At 39.5% G+C, this 14,595-nt stretch overlaps 1 protein-coding gene across 1 annotated transcript in view; it reads left to right on the top strand.

Moving 5' to 3' along the window:
- The window catches only part of UBR1 (ubiquitin protein ligase E3 component n-recognin 1), a 141,803-nt gene extending 132,460 nt beyond the window's left edge, over nucleotides 1–9,343 (top strand). The window contains exons 46-48 of the mRNA XM_081112661.1: nucleotides 2,893–3,063; nucleotides 4,760–4,861; nucleotides 6,737–9,343. Of these exons, the coding sequence (XP_080968787.1) occupies nucleotides 2,893–3,063; nucleotides 4,760–4,861; nucleotides 6,737–6,878 (415 nt within the window). The 3' untranslated portion in view covers nucleotides 6,879–9,343. The remainder of the gene's footprint in view (nucleotides 1–2,892; nucleotides 3,064–4,759; nucleotides 4,862–6,736) is intronic.
- Nucleotides 9,344–14,595: the final 5,252 nt, after the last annotated feature.

The raw sequence follows: 14,595 nt of genomic DNA on the forward strand, positions 1-14,595 counted from the left end.
TAAACAGTTTTACATGCATTACAGTGTGGTGACCACATTGATTCACTGAAAAAAACACTGAAGAACCCTTTTCTCCCCCAAACAAAATCTTTATAGAATCCCATTATAACAATAAAACAAATAATAGCATTGTAACTCAAGTTCAAGCCTGGATAAGGGAAAGAGGGAATATACCCCCTTAACCTTTTTTGGTACCATGCCCCTCTAACTCAGTCAGATTAAACACTACTCAAAGCAGTGTTTCTCAAAATTTTCTTTATCTTCCTTTTCACTTATCACTTTAAAATAAAATTTTAAAAAGCACTGTATGATTAGGACTGGTGAGAAGCAAAATACACAAATTATATTCTACTCATTACTAATACCATGGGTGAATTACGTGTTAGTTACTTTTGTAAGAGAACAATATGAGCTTAAACACATGATTCTCTATGATAAAATAACATCCTCTAAAGTTAACAGTAATTTTTGTTTTACACTTACCTTGCCATAATCTGATGTAAACTACTTGAATAGCATAAATTCATAAGTAGTACACCACCAGTGTCACTGAGTGGAGAAATTATATTCATATCTGCTTTAGCCATTGGTATGTGAATATTTCATATTTTAATCACAGCACATCATGTCTTGAAAATAATAAGCCAAAATTCCTATTGATGCAGTTATGTATCCTTGGCATTCAATTGGCATCACACTACCACCTATAGCAAACCAGATTGATAATGATGACATGAAACTAACAGTGACTTGTAATTGAAAGGCAAAAATCTCGGCAGCCTGAATGTCAAAGCCCATTCAACACTTTGTGAATGATATACTAGTAAGAAAGCACCTTTTTCCCAAATTGCCGAATTCCAAAATTCGTTTAGGAGTTTTGTAATGTTACCAAGCATTGTCCTGCAGCCAAACTTCTTAGTAAATTTAAATTAATTACAACTCCCACTAAACACGACTAACTCTAATTTTGTTTTAAGGATACCAGTTACTGTACAAGGTGACAATTAGTAGTCCTTAATCATGTGTTAAATAACTTGCTATCATTTGAAGGAACAAAGTAAGGGATTGCTGTTTAGGAACATTTTGAGAGCTTAAAGAGCCTTTCTTTGGCCCACTTTAAGAATCTGCCCTACAAAAATGACTAAGGAATGCTTTGAGCCAGGAAGCCAGGAGGTTTAAAGGGCCCAGCCAGGGCTCAGGCAGTTTATAGTCCAGGCTCTGCTCCCAGATAGAATTGCTGTTGGTGTTGGCTCCTTGATGCTTGTCTCATGAAGATTAAGGTCAGCCAACTAAAGAAGTGGTTGATTCACTTTATCTCTCAGCCCTCAAAAAATTAGCTAGATGATTTCAAAGATTACATCCAGTTTAAGTTCATTGACTTTCATAATCTTAGGGCTGGATTGCTATCCCAAAGCCCAGTGAATAGGTATTTTCTCCCAGGCACTAAAAGGTATCTATCATGCTGTTGGCTCTTAGGAGGATCTGAAAAGAGTGTTAGTCATTAATCACAATGAAGATCCTCCTGGATGATATTCCTACTTACTGGTTTCAAGTAAAAATGAAAGTAAATCTTATGATTTCTTCCAGTTTTATTGTCACCACCAGTTTACATTAAGGCTGAGCCAGCCTTAGTGTAATGTGGCCGCTCAGTTATCACACTTCAGCTGTTTTTCTCCATAAACTAGCTAGTGACTCAGAATCAGCCGTCCTGTGCGAAAAGTGAAAGAAGATGTTGGCTTTATCAAAAAAGGGCCATGATTACACTCTGGAGCAACCCCCTGGAAGTGGAAACGGCTCTGTCATCTACAGGAGACAGGAATGGAAGACCTATGCGCAGAGTCCCTTTGCTCCTATTAGACAGTAGAGCCTTGCTGGATCTCTACTGTGGTTTCATTTACTTTTTACTGCCCAAATTAGGGAATTTTTGATGTTTCTATTATGTTCAGTATACAGCAGAGATAGGAGCATGGGAAATTCCTTTTTAAAAGAAAACCATTATCACTTTTAATTCAAAAAGTGATGCTCCCTTTGGGGGCATTATAGCAAGGCTATACCATGCCACTATATAAAATGATCGGATCTCAAAGTACTATTAGGTTCAAGTAAGTCAACTCTATCACTTTTTTTAAAAAAATATATTTTATTGATTTTTTACAGAGAGGAAGGGAGAGGGATAGAGAGTCAGAAACATCGATGAGAGAGAAACATCAATCAGCTGCCTCCTGCACACCCCCTACTGGGGTTGTGCCTGCAACCAAGGTACATGCCCTTGACTGGAATCGAACCTGGAACCCTTCAGTCTGCAGGCCGACACTCTGTCCACTGAGCCAAACCAATCAGGGCCACTTTTTTATTCCTAAGACTTTCTTTGTTTCCAGGTGGAAGGGGCCATCAACTCAAAGACTGCAGTCTCTCATTTCAATCCTAAAGATCTTAATACCTCAAAGAAATGGGGAGAAATGTGTTTGAACCCTTACTGCAAATTATGATTTAAAAATATTGTCTTATTCCTCCAACATAGGACACAAGCTTGACTAAACATGAATCAAGAGGAAGCAGTTGACTATAAATTGGCCATGTCAGATGAAGACTGGATTCTATAATAAATCTCAATCTCAAAACATATTTAATTGTCAAACTTTATAAGAATTATCAGGATACTATATTTAATAATAAATTTTCTTACTATGGATTAATCAGAAGATTTTTGTTGTTGTTAAGTCTTCTTAGGGGAAAATATTAAAGAGGAATCATGCAATTAAATGTTCCCTTGTCTTTTAAGAGCTATCTTTGCTGCAAAGCAGCCAGTGATGGGAACATGTTTCATGCTAACTAGATATATCATGCTTTTTTTGTTCTTCTGCCATACTGAATGTTTTCTTCCCTTTTGAGGTGCCCACGGTCTGCAGATGATGAGAAAAAGAACCCTGTCCTTTGTCTTTTCTGTGGGACCATACTGTGTTCTCAGAACATTTGCTGCCAAGAAACGGTAAATGGGGAAGAGGTTGGAGCTTGCATTTTTCATGCACTTCACTGTGGAGCTGGAGTCTGCATTTTCCTGAAGTGAGTATGTGTGTTCTGAAAGCTTCATAATGAATTTAGGGAATTTGGATTCAATCTGGAGGCCATTATGACATCAGTGTGTTGATAGGAAATTATATCACAAGTTAGAGTAGAGACCAGTTATTCACCTGAGATTGCATTCGAGAAGCTATCCTATATAATAAAACCCTAATATGCAAATCAACTGACTGGTGGAATAACCAGTCGCTGTGGCGCACACCAGGGAGCAGGCGCTTAACGCAGGAGCTGCCCCCTGATGGTCGGTGCACTCCCACAGGGGAAGCACCACTCAGCCAGAAGCCAGGCTCACGGCTGGCAAGTGAAGCGACAGTGGCAGGAGCCTCTCCCACCTCTGCAGCAGTGCTAAAAACCCCTCAGGATGTCTGCCGCGAGAGGGCGCAGGCCGGGCTGAGGGACTCTCTCACATACACACACACACACACACACACACACACACACACTGTGTACAAATGTCGTGCACTGGGCTTCTAGTTACAAAATAAGTAGTAAAAAATAAAAAATTTAAGTAGGATTCTGTCCTATGGGGGGTGTGGAGTCGGGGGGGAGGGGTCAGTGGGGAAAAGGGAGGGACATCTGTAATACTTTCAACAATAAAGATAATTTTTTTTTTTCAGTAGAATGTTGTTCAGATTTTGATTATTTGTGGAAAATCTTAAATATAACAGACTTTGTATTGATTACTCTGGAATTGTGTAATACTAAGATATAGTGAAAGAGCTTAGAATCCTAAAACTTAGATTTTTAAAGTATATGTAAATTGTTACTTTAGGTTGTCCTTTGAATATTTTCATTTCCTCTATCAACCAGCCGTGTTTTCCCTGGTTCTCTCTGCAAAAAACTGAGAGTAGTACAATAGTCACTCATTTATGAAAGGAGAGAACAAGTTGGTCTTGTGAGATAAAATTGAGAAGGATGCTTGTCCTTTTTCTTTCCATTTCCCCGTGTAATATAGTGTTTGTGTATATAAGCACTAGTATCTCCCTATCTATGGCATATGTAATCACTGTAGGCATCAGTTAGATGAGGGGATGACTGTATGGAAGCCAAACCCCAACACCTGTTTTCTTCTTCCAGGGAACCTGCAGCGAGTAAAACCACTACCTAGTTTATTTTATAATTTCTCTCTATAGTACTTATCACCTGTGTACACAAGCCTTATTTTTCGTGTCTCCATTTCTCTGCTGTGAGAGTCCCAAATACTTCAAAGTGGCCCTTGCTGGAGGTTGGTTCAAACCAGGAAAGGCTTGACACTTACCCGGTTGACCTTTCTGGCCCGCGGTTATCAGACCGGGAGATGTGGTGCTGTTCTTCTGTTTAGCGCTCTCCCCCCCAGTTCATAGGTCAGGAAACATAACAGAAACTATTCCAGTCACCACTTCCTAGGTTACCTATGCCTCGGGTAGGATAGTCTCCTTTCCCTCTTCAGTGTAGATAGTCAGTATTACTGATTCCATGTCTCTAAATCCAGTGATGCTTTCTCATAGCTTTAACAAATAGAGTAATGTTTATTCTCTTTATTTAGACAAAACACAGTTTACCTGTTTATGTATAATTTTCTTCATACTGAATTCCTAACAGATATTGGCTGTCTTTTCTTTAGATTAGCTTTGATACAGTGCCTATCATTTGCACACATGCACTTAATATTCCTTCCTGTTGGTTGGTTGTCCTTCAGAATCAGAGAATGCAGAGTGGTCTTAGTTGAAGGTAAAGCCAGAGGCTGTGCCTATCCGGCTCCTTACTTGGATGAATATGGTGAAACAGATCCTGGCCTGAAGTAAGAGGTTTTTTTATTTAATTTTAGTCACATTAAGAGTAATACTTCTCCAACATTTTTAAGATACCAACTGTCCTGGTTTGCATGCTCTGTTTTTTTTTAATCAACCATTCTTCATCATTAATTAGATTTAATTGACACTAATATATAAAAGAAAGAAATCTGGAATGTTCAGTGAGGGACTTCAGACTAAAATGGATATTCATTGTTTCCATTGCAATACTTGAAACTATTAGTCAGCTACATCAGCCTTCTTTGCTTTAGCAAAGCAAAATACTTAGAAGCTGAATTTTTCTATATTGTTCCCGGTATTAGGTACTGGAGACTGTTCATGATGTATGAGAAAGAGGAAATAAGGCACAATAGTTACAAAAGTACACACAGATAAAGATTAGATCTCCATACAGTAAATTGTCTCTTTGTTTAATTGAAATTGTGGGTTTTTTAAAAAATATTACTTGGGCCCTAACTGGTTTGGCTCAGTGGATAGAGCGTCGGCCTTCGGACCAAATGGTCCCAGGTTCGATTCCGGTCAAGGGCATGTACCTTGGTTGCAGGCACATCCTCAGTAGGGGGTGTGCAGGAGGCAGCTGATCAATGTTTCTGGCGCATTGATGTTTCTAACTCTTTATACCTCTCCCTTCCTCTCTGTAAAAAAATCAATAAAAATATTTTTTAAATATATATATATATTACTTGGAATTAACAGGGGTTTGGAACCTCTTTTATCATATAGAGATTTGTTTTTTTTGTGACAGCATTTGACCTGTAGAGATACTCTTTGGGATTTAAAAAATCTGAGAAAAGCCCGAGCCAGTTTGGCTCAGTAGATAGAACATCGGCCTGCCGACCAAAGGGTCCCAGGTTCAGTTCGGTCAAGGGCACGTGCTTGGTTGCAGGCTCCTCCCCAAACCGGGCCCTGGTCAGGGCTTGTGCAGGAGGCAACCAATCGATGTGTTTCTCTCACATCAATGTTTCTCTCTCTCTCTTTCCTTCTCTTTTCACTCTCCCTAAAAATCAATGGAAAAATACCCTTGATCTCTCCCGCTTACCCCTAACCAGTGGACACAGACAACAGGGGTTGAGGGTATGGGGGAGGGGGACTAATGGGGGAATGAGGACACATACATAATACCTTAATCAATAAAGAATTTAAAAAAAGAACCCTCAAGTGAAGATTAAAAAAAAATCTGAGTTGTGAAAGTTGTTATTGACTGAGGATAAGAGATCTGATGTGTTCCAAAAAGGTGCAAAGAAGCAGAATTTTAAAATTAATTAGGCAGTTTAGAAATACCCAACTAGCTGAGATACTCGAGTGCCTCAGGAATGAGAATCTCACAATTCTCCATTATTGGCAACAGCCAAACTTAAGTCATTTTGGATTAGTTGTTAAATAATGTTACAAACTGTGCAGCCTTAGAATTGTTGTGGAGTAAATTGATTTAAATATGTGCTAATCACCAGCAAATTTTTTGTGTCACAAGGACAGCTATAACCAAATATTTCTGAGGAGCAGAATATAATTTGAGGGATTAGTGTTACATCTCAAATCTAACCTTTATTATGCAAAGATCAGAAATCAAAGCTGATGAACCTAAAAAGCCATTAGAGCTCCTTGTTGGCCATTTAAATGAGGTCCCATAATGCTCATGGAATACCTATTTTCTGAATAACCAAGGAGTAAATTTCTGCTTCAATAGCTAAATAACCTATTAGGTTCTTAGTGATCAATGGTGAAGGGAAAATATCCCTTTTAAAACCCTGTCCTGGTGATTCCTCCCAGCTCAAAGAAAACTCAAGAGTTCAGGCTAATTTAGGCAACAAAGTGACAATTATTTGATCAAACTTACATGTTGTTGTTGTTTTTCTCTGAAGGAGAGGCAACCCCCTTCATTTGTGTCATGAGAGATATCGGAAGCTCCATTTGGTGTGGCAACAACACTGCATAATAGAAGAGATTGCTAGGAGCCAGGAAACGAATCAGATGTTATTTGGATTCAACTGGCAGTTATTATGAGCTCCAGCTCTGCCTCGGGACAATCACGAATGAAGACTATAATGAAGACTGATTCAAAATTATGGAGACCTTTTGGAGGGCTGTAGAAGTGTTGGAGGGTCTTTTGCTCCTTGTCCAGTTGTGCCCAGATTCATATAAATCAATAAAATATTCCTTAATGGAGTATTGCTTTCAATTAGTGAACATATGCTTGAAGGAAAAGAAGAGCATAAACTAATCTGTTCTATGTTCTAGAACACTAAAGAAATGCTCCTTCACCCCAAGTGTCTGATTCTGCTAATATATCCAGAAAACTTACTTCCCTTTCTAATCCCATTTCATTTCATCTCCCTGATCAATGAAGTCACATCAAGCAGTTTTGGACATTATTGTATGTTAGTTAACTCTGCAATTTTGTTATTGGTGGTCCCCACCCTCACCCCCGATTTAATGCTAGTTAGGCTAGCATTGGATCACTGACAAGATTCTAATAATCTGTGATTTTCTTCTTGCAGCTAAAGAGGAATTGCAGAAACCATTCAGTATGCTTCAATTGGAAAATTCTGTAATTGAGAAAGTTTTCCCAAAAAAGTAAATTTTTAGTCATTTCTCTTTTAAGGAAATACCCTAGCGTGCTACTTACTGTTTCAGTTAGAAATTAAATGAAATCTCTATATGGACTGAGTTGCCACTTCTAAGGCAAATTTCTGCCAGTATTAGGATAGTGCATTTATTATTCATTCCTGATGGGACAGTCTATCTATAATCCTCACCTCTGACCACAAATAACTTCATTGAGTTTTGAAATTATACTTTCCATTTTCCAAAGGCAAGTTTCTAAAATGAGTTCACTTATCTCGTGATGTGGTACCATCCTATTTGACTCTTAGAAATCTGATGCAGTTCTGATGTAAACTATCTATAGAATGAAGAAAGGAAAATTCCCTCAGTGAACAGAGCATGACAGCTGTAAGTTAGGACAATCAAATTGAAGCCAATTCTGCAACCTCCTATGTCTTTATAAAAGACTAATCCTTCATTTGTTATCTGTGTGTAACCTTTTCATAAACTGATTTTTATGACTAGTACAAACAACCAAAAAAGCCATGTGATCAATAGTCTGTGTCCTGTTATAACATGCTGTGGTTGAGCCATCTTGTTTATAAATAATCAAGCTCTCCAAAATCTGTGCAAACTTTTAACTTTTATCAAGAACTTGTGATGTAAACAGCAGACAGAAGATAAGTTGAAATCTTCCATTTTAGCTTCTGTTGTATGTGGAATAATGTTAGGAGTTTGAAAGATGCATTCAAAGATCATCTTATTTTTCCTTTAGTGATTAGTGTCATATATGTGTGTAAATGTTTTCCTACTTTCTTTGTGCTCAGCAAAGGCAAGCAAATAAAAATTTGTGAAGTGATTGATGATGCACATTTGGGGTCAGATTTTTTTTGTTATTTCTATGTAAAGTAAAGGTGGATTTTGCAGTAAGTAATTGACATGAACAGGCATCAGAATCATGATCTACTTGAATAATTATTGAGAAGGTATCAGGAAATTGATTAAACTTCACTGAACAATTTGTAATAGTTGATAGGTGAGGATCAGAAAATTCAGTATTCAGTTTGTCAAATTTGCCAGTGTGATTAAGTGATTAGAACATTTCCCTTTATTTCTTATGTGACTTTGTTGGATGGATTGGCTGACTGGGAAGTCTGAGCCAGGATAGTCAACAGAAGGTGCTGACTTCTGCCCTAATAGACCGGCTCCAGTTTAGCAAAGATAAACTGACTTTAAATTTCTAGTCTTTTTATATTCGCTTCGCAAATTCTGGGGTTAAGCTCTCAAGCGGCCAGAAAGACTATCCCACATTAGCCAGTCAGACCTGTATTGCCAAAGAACCTATTTCATATTGAGTTCCACCTGTTGAAATAGATTCACATCTCTGCACTGTAGATGAATATATGTCAGTGCTGCCGCCAGCCCAATGGATCTCTAATTATATTCAAATACCTTAGTGGTTTGCCTTCATCATTGCAAACAATTTAATCCTGCTTATGAAATTTACTTTAAAAATGAGCAAAAAGTCACTTTATTTTTATTAGTGTAGAATGTGGAGGAACTAGTTCAACAAGATAACTCCAAACCTGTGTTTTTTTAATGTTTGGTGTGAGGGGTCAGCAGGAATTTTTATGATACGGTAAAGGAAAACATGTATCTGTATAATTAATTTATTATGTTGGTGTATGGGCTGTGAGTTCATCCTTTAGTGGTCATTTGTTATTTCATAACAACTATGCATTTGGTTCACTGTGATGATGATCTATATTTAGTGACTGCAACATGTTTATACCACTGTTTGAAATTCCATCCATGAACTTATACAAATAATGCTTATATTGATATCTTTTATTGCAAAATGTAAATTTAAAACTTGTATAATGTTCTCGTGCTTTTTGAAATAAAATATCTTATATGTGTATATTTAAAAGGAAAAAAGGGACTTCTTATGTTTGGGGATAGGGTTTGAAGTATAAAAATCTGTACCTAGAAATGAGCTCTAGTTAAAAGTTATCCTTGTCAGCCCAGACAAAATTTATTTTTAATCCTCATCTGAGGATATGTTTTTTATTGATTTTAGAGCAGGGGTGGGCAAACTTTTTGACTCAGGGCCACAATGGGTTCTTAAACTGGACCGGAGGGCCGGAACAAAAGCATGGATGGAGTGTTTGTGTGAACTAATATAAATTCAAAGTAAACATCATTACATAAAAGGGTACGGTCTTTTTTTTTAGTTTTTAGTTTTATTCATTTCAAACGGGCCGGATTCAGCCCGCAGGCCGTAGTTTGCCCACGGCTGTTTTAGAGAGAAAGTTAGAGAAAGTAACACCAGTGTGAGAGAGAAACATCTATCAGTTGCCTCCCATATGCACCCCAACCAGGGCTCAGGCCTGTAACCTAGATATGTGCCCTGACTGAGAATTGAACCTGCAACCTTTTGGTGCACGGGACGATGCTACAACCAACTAAACCACCCAGCCAGGGCCCAAACAAATTCTTTAAAAGACATAGATATTGCCCTAGCCAGTTTGGCTCAGTGGATAGAGCGTTGACCTGCAGACTGAAGGATCCCAGGTTTGATTCCAATCAAGGACACATGCCAGGTTGCAAGCTTGATCTCCAGAAGGGGGTGTGCAGGGGGCGGCCAATCAATGACTCTCATCATTGATGTTTCTATCTCCCTTTCCCTTCCTCTCTGAAATCAATAAAAATATTTTTAAAAAATAGGTATTTAGTGTAATGGTCTCCAAACTTTGAAACCATACACTTTATCAGTAAATTAGTTTTAAACATGAATTATGTATTTCTATATTCATGCAATACTGCATTAATGCATTAAGTACATTCTCTTAAAATTGAGATTTTAAAAAATCAATTGAAAAATAGAATATTTATATTTAAATATCTTAAAAGTGAATCTATACATCCCTTGGGGTAGCACACCCTGTGGGCAGACAACTATCTAAAGCAGCACTATACAGCCCAGCAGTGTGGCTCAGTGGTTGGGCGTCAACCCATGAACCAGTGGACACCAGTTCTATTCCCAGTCATATATCAGGAAAGCAAAAGTTTTTAAAGACAATATTAAGAGCATTACATAAAGATATTAGTAATATAAAGTTTCAACTAGAACTTCAATACAATACCAAAAGAGGGAAAAGCCAAGAAAATGGACTACATAGTAAAACTATAAATTTAGACCAATTTATCAAATTAAATGGGTTAACTCACCTATTTAGGAAAATATCAGGTGAGCAACAAATAGATCCAGATGGAAAATAAAGACATTAAACCCAATTTTAAAATGGGCAAAAGATTTGCATAGCTTTTTCTCCAGAAAAGATATACAAATTGATAATAACTACATAAGAAGATGTTCAACATTATTAGTCATTAGAATAATGCAAATCAAAACCACAATGAAATACCATTTCATACCTACCTACTAGAATGGCGATTATTGAAAAGAGAAACAATAACATGTTGGCAAAGATGTGGAAAACTGAAACCAAACAGAGGCAGTCCTTCACTTTCTACAGGAGTGAATTACTACAAATGTGGCAAGCAATTTTAATAACCAATGGAAAATATTACTATTGTTCCATAGCCTTCAAAAATTTTGGTTAAGCCTGGCCAGTGTGGCTTAGTGGCTGAGTGTGGACCTATGAACCAGGAGGTCATGGTTCAATTCCTGGTCCGGGCACATACCCAGGTTGCAGGCTCGATCCCCAGTGTGTGGCGTGCAGAATCAATTGATTTTCTCTCATCATTGATGTTTCTATCTCTCTCTCTCTCTCCCTTCCTTTCTGTAATCAATGAAAAAAAATATTTTTTAAAAATAAAAGAAAGCCTGCTTTAAAAAAAAATTGGTTGAAAACTTACTGTCAGTTATAAATAAACTAGAGGCCCGGTGCACAAAAATTTGTGCACTTGTGGGGGGCCCTCAGCCCGGCCTGTGCCCTCTCGCAGTCTGGGACCCATCGGGGGATGACCACCTGCTGGCTTAGGCCTGCTCCCCAGGGGATTAGGCCTAAGCTGGCAATCAGACATCCCTCTGGCAGCCCGGCAGCCCTCAGGGGATGTCCACTTGCCAGCATGGAGCAGACCTAAGCTGCAGTCAGACATCCTTAGCACTGCTGAGGAGGCAGGAGAGGCTCCCACCACCACTGCTGTACTGGCAGCCATCAGCCTGGCTTTTGGCTGAGCAGAGCTCCCCCATGTGGGAGCTCACTGACCACCAGAGGGCAGCTCCTGCATTGAGCGTCTGCCCCCTGGTGGTCAGTGTGTGTCATAGTAACCAGTCATTCCCAGTTTTTCTGCTGTTAGGGTCAGTTTGCATATTACCCTTTTACTATATAGGATAGAGACCTGGTGCACGGGTGGGGGCCAGCTGGTTTGCCCTGAAGGGTCTCCTGGATCAATGTGGGGGGTCCCACTTGGGTGCCTGGCCAGCCTGAGTGAGGGGCTGATGGCTGTTTGCAGCTGATCACACCCCCTTCAGGGTGGGGGTCCCCACTGGGGTGCCTGGCCAGCCTGGATGAGGGGCTGATGGCTGTTTTCAGGCTGGCCACGCCCCCTTTAGGGTGGGGGTCTCCACTGGGGTGCCTGGCCAGTCTGGGTGAGGGGCTGAGGGCCGTTTTCAGGCTGGCCTGGGACTGAAGCTCCCAGCCTCTCCTTTATTTCTTTTTTTTATTCTGGGATTTATTTACCTTCTATAACTGAAACTCTGTTGCCTTCACTGGCACTCCCAGCTCTGAGGCTGCGGCTGGCTGAAAGCAGGTATCTGGGGTTTGTTTGGCTTCTATAATTGAAACTTTGTTGCTTTTGGAGCTGCTGCTTTTGGAGCTTAGAGCAGGCCGCATCAGGCGGGGAAGCTTGGCTTCCTCCATCACTGGAGCAAGCAAGCCCTTAAGCTGCGTGGCTGCCGGCCGCCATCTTTGTTGGCAGTTAATTTGCATATCTCGCTGATTAGCCAATGGGAAGCGTAGTGGAGGTATGGTTAATTACCCTTTTTGTCTTTTATTAGTATAGGGAAATTAAAATATTAAAAAATAAAATTTATTAGCAAAATGTAAGTTATAACATTAGAAACATTGAAAATTAAAGTGTTTTATTTCTCTGTTTTTAATTAGCAAGAAAAATAAGAGTGCTTGCCTGCTTCTCTTTGTATAATTTATGATACAGAGTGGCATCTTTCCATGCCTTGTCAAATCATCATACTTCTAAGTTTGAATCAGCTTCCAACATTTTATCCTCTGTGTTTTCAATGTTGTGAAATGCTTCCAAGAGTTTCTTTAAAGTGAAGTGGTTTTTTTGCCAGTGTCATTTCTTCTGGGCCATTCATCATAACCAGTTATTTATTTAGTCTTCACTAAGTTCCTCTGACTGCATACCTAGAGTCTCAAATAGCAGTGGTCTTGACAGTGCCACAGTTAACTGTTTCTTCTGTAACATCTATACCATTTATGTTTGACCCAAGTTTCACTTCCAGCATTATCAGTTTAGTTTCTTTGCTGCACTTTTATCTTTGTTGGCTAATTTCCTCTATTAATGATCCATTCTTGTAAAATGTCACATGGGTTTATCACTGGGATACAAGGAGACAATACGATGCTACCTCTATGCCCTGAACTGAATAACATGTGCAATGTCCCATCACCAATCGACTCTGAAAGAAGTGGCATAATTGGTCACTGATCATGACACGCACCTGTTAGTGATTTGTAGACTGAAGAAGTAGCAGTAAAGGTCGCACTTTATGCCATTACTGTTAATATACCACTGTAAGCGAAATATGAACTGTGCTGTTGAAGGACTAATGTTAATTTAATAAAACATACTGATTGAAAATCTTGCATATAGGAACTGTGCAAACTGAGGACTTTCACCAAGCAAAACCACAGGATAAATAGACACATTAATAAAGGAGACTCTAGCAAACATCTCCCAAACCTAGATAGATAAAGTGAACAAAAAATAATAAGGATATAGTAGACCCAAACAACATAATCACTGCGTTAGTTGGGTCCTATAGTAAGCCGATACTGAGACACTTTGGGGAATACAAAAGGCTTAAGTTGCTGCACTAATCCATTCAGTCATAACTGGGCATATAAATTTTACACATGTTCCTGTCTTTAACAGTAGCCCTAACCTCCTCTGCTGATCTGTATCAATTACCTCTGCCAAAATAGTGACTCCTCATGCTTTCTAGTCACTGCTTACATGGAGTCCAAAACACCCTGGCTGCAGCCATAGTTTATAGTCAGTAGGATTCTTGCTGTGTCCCCTGGCAAGAGTGAGGCCCTTAGGAACCATGACTTCTAACCCGGAAGAGCCAGAGTTGCAGAAACAGGAAGCAGAGTCCTCCAGGGAGTCATTGGGAATTATGTTGACTGGAGCTACTTCTTGGTTCCACCCCAGATATTCTTCTATTGGAAACATAGCAGCACATAAAATTTTCTGACTCAGTGCATATACTGCATCCCACACTTACAGAGCATTGCCTCTAAGCTGACACTTCAACTGCACCTGCCACAGTCCATTCCAACATTCTATCAGCTCAGCCTCTCCTGAAAACTGCAGTGTGCAATATGACCAGTGGATCTCATAGTCACGGGCCCATGACTGAACCTCCTTACCTGGAAAGTGAATTCCCTGACTGCATGCTCTCTTGTGTAGAATTCCACGTTAGTAAAATAGGTACTCTATAAGCCTCCAGGCAGTGGTGCTACCTGAAGCTCTGGGCAAACTCATACCATGCATAGGTATCTAATCTTATGAAAATGAAACCAAGATGGTGGCATAGGTAAAAACCGAAAATTACTGCCTCGCACAACCACTTAAAAAATACAACTAAAAGACAAAACGGACATCATCCAGAACCACAGGAAGGCTAACTGAGTGGAAATTCTACAACTAGAAGGAAAGAAAAAAGCACACTGAGACTCAGAGGAGGTGCGGAAGTAAAGTGCAGAGGTACGGAGGCGCGCGTGGAAAGGGCTGGCAACTGAGGACACGGTTGTCTTTTTCAATCTGGAGGAAGTCTCAAGCTCCCAACTGCTCTGAACTCCAGTTCCGGGCGAGTCTCTGGAAACCCAGACTCATACGGGGAGAAACTGGACTGTCTGGCATCGGGCAGAACTCCAGGGCGGCTTTCTCTCAGAGGTGCTTGCAG

Source organism: Myotis nattereri (assembly GCF_964212035.1).
Source record: "Myotis nattereri genome assembly, chromosome: 1".
NCBI classification, from domain to species: domain Eukaryota; kingdom Metazoa; phylum Chordata; class Mammalia; order Chiroptera; family Vespertilionidae; genus Myotis; species Myotis nattereri.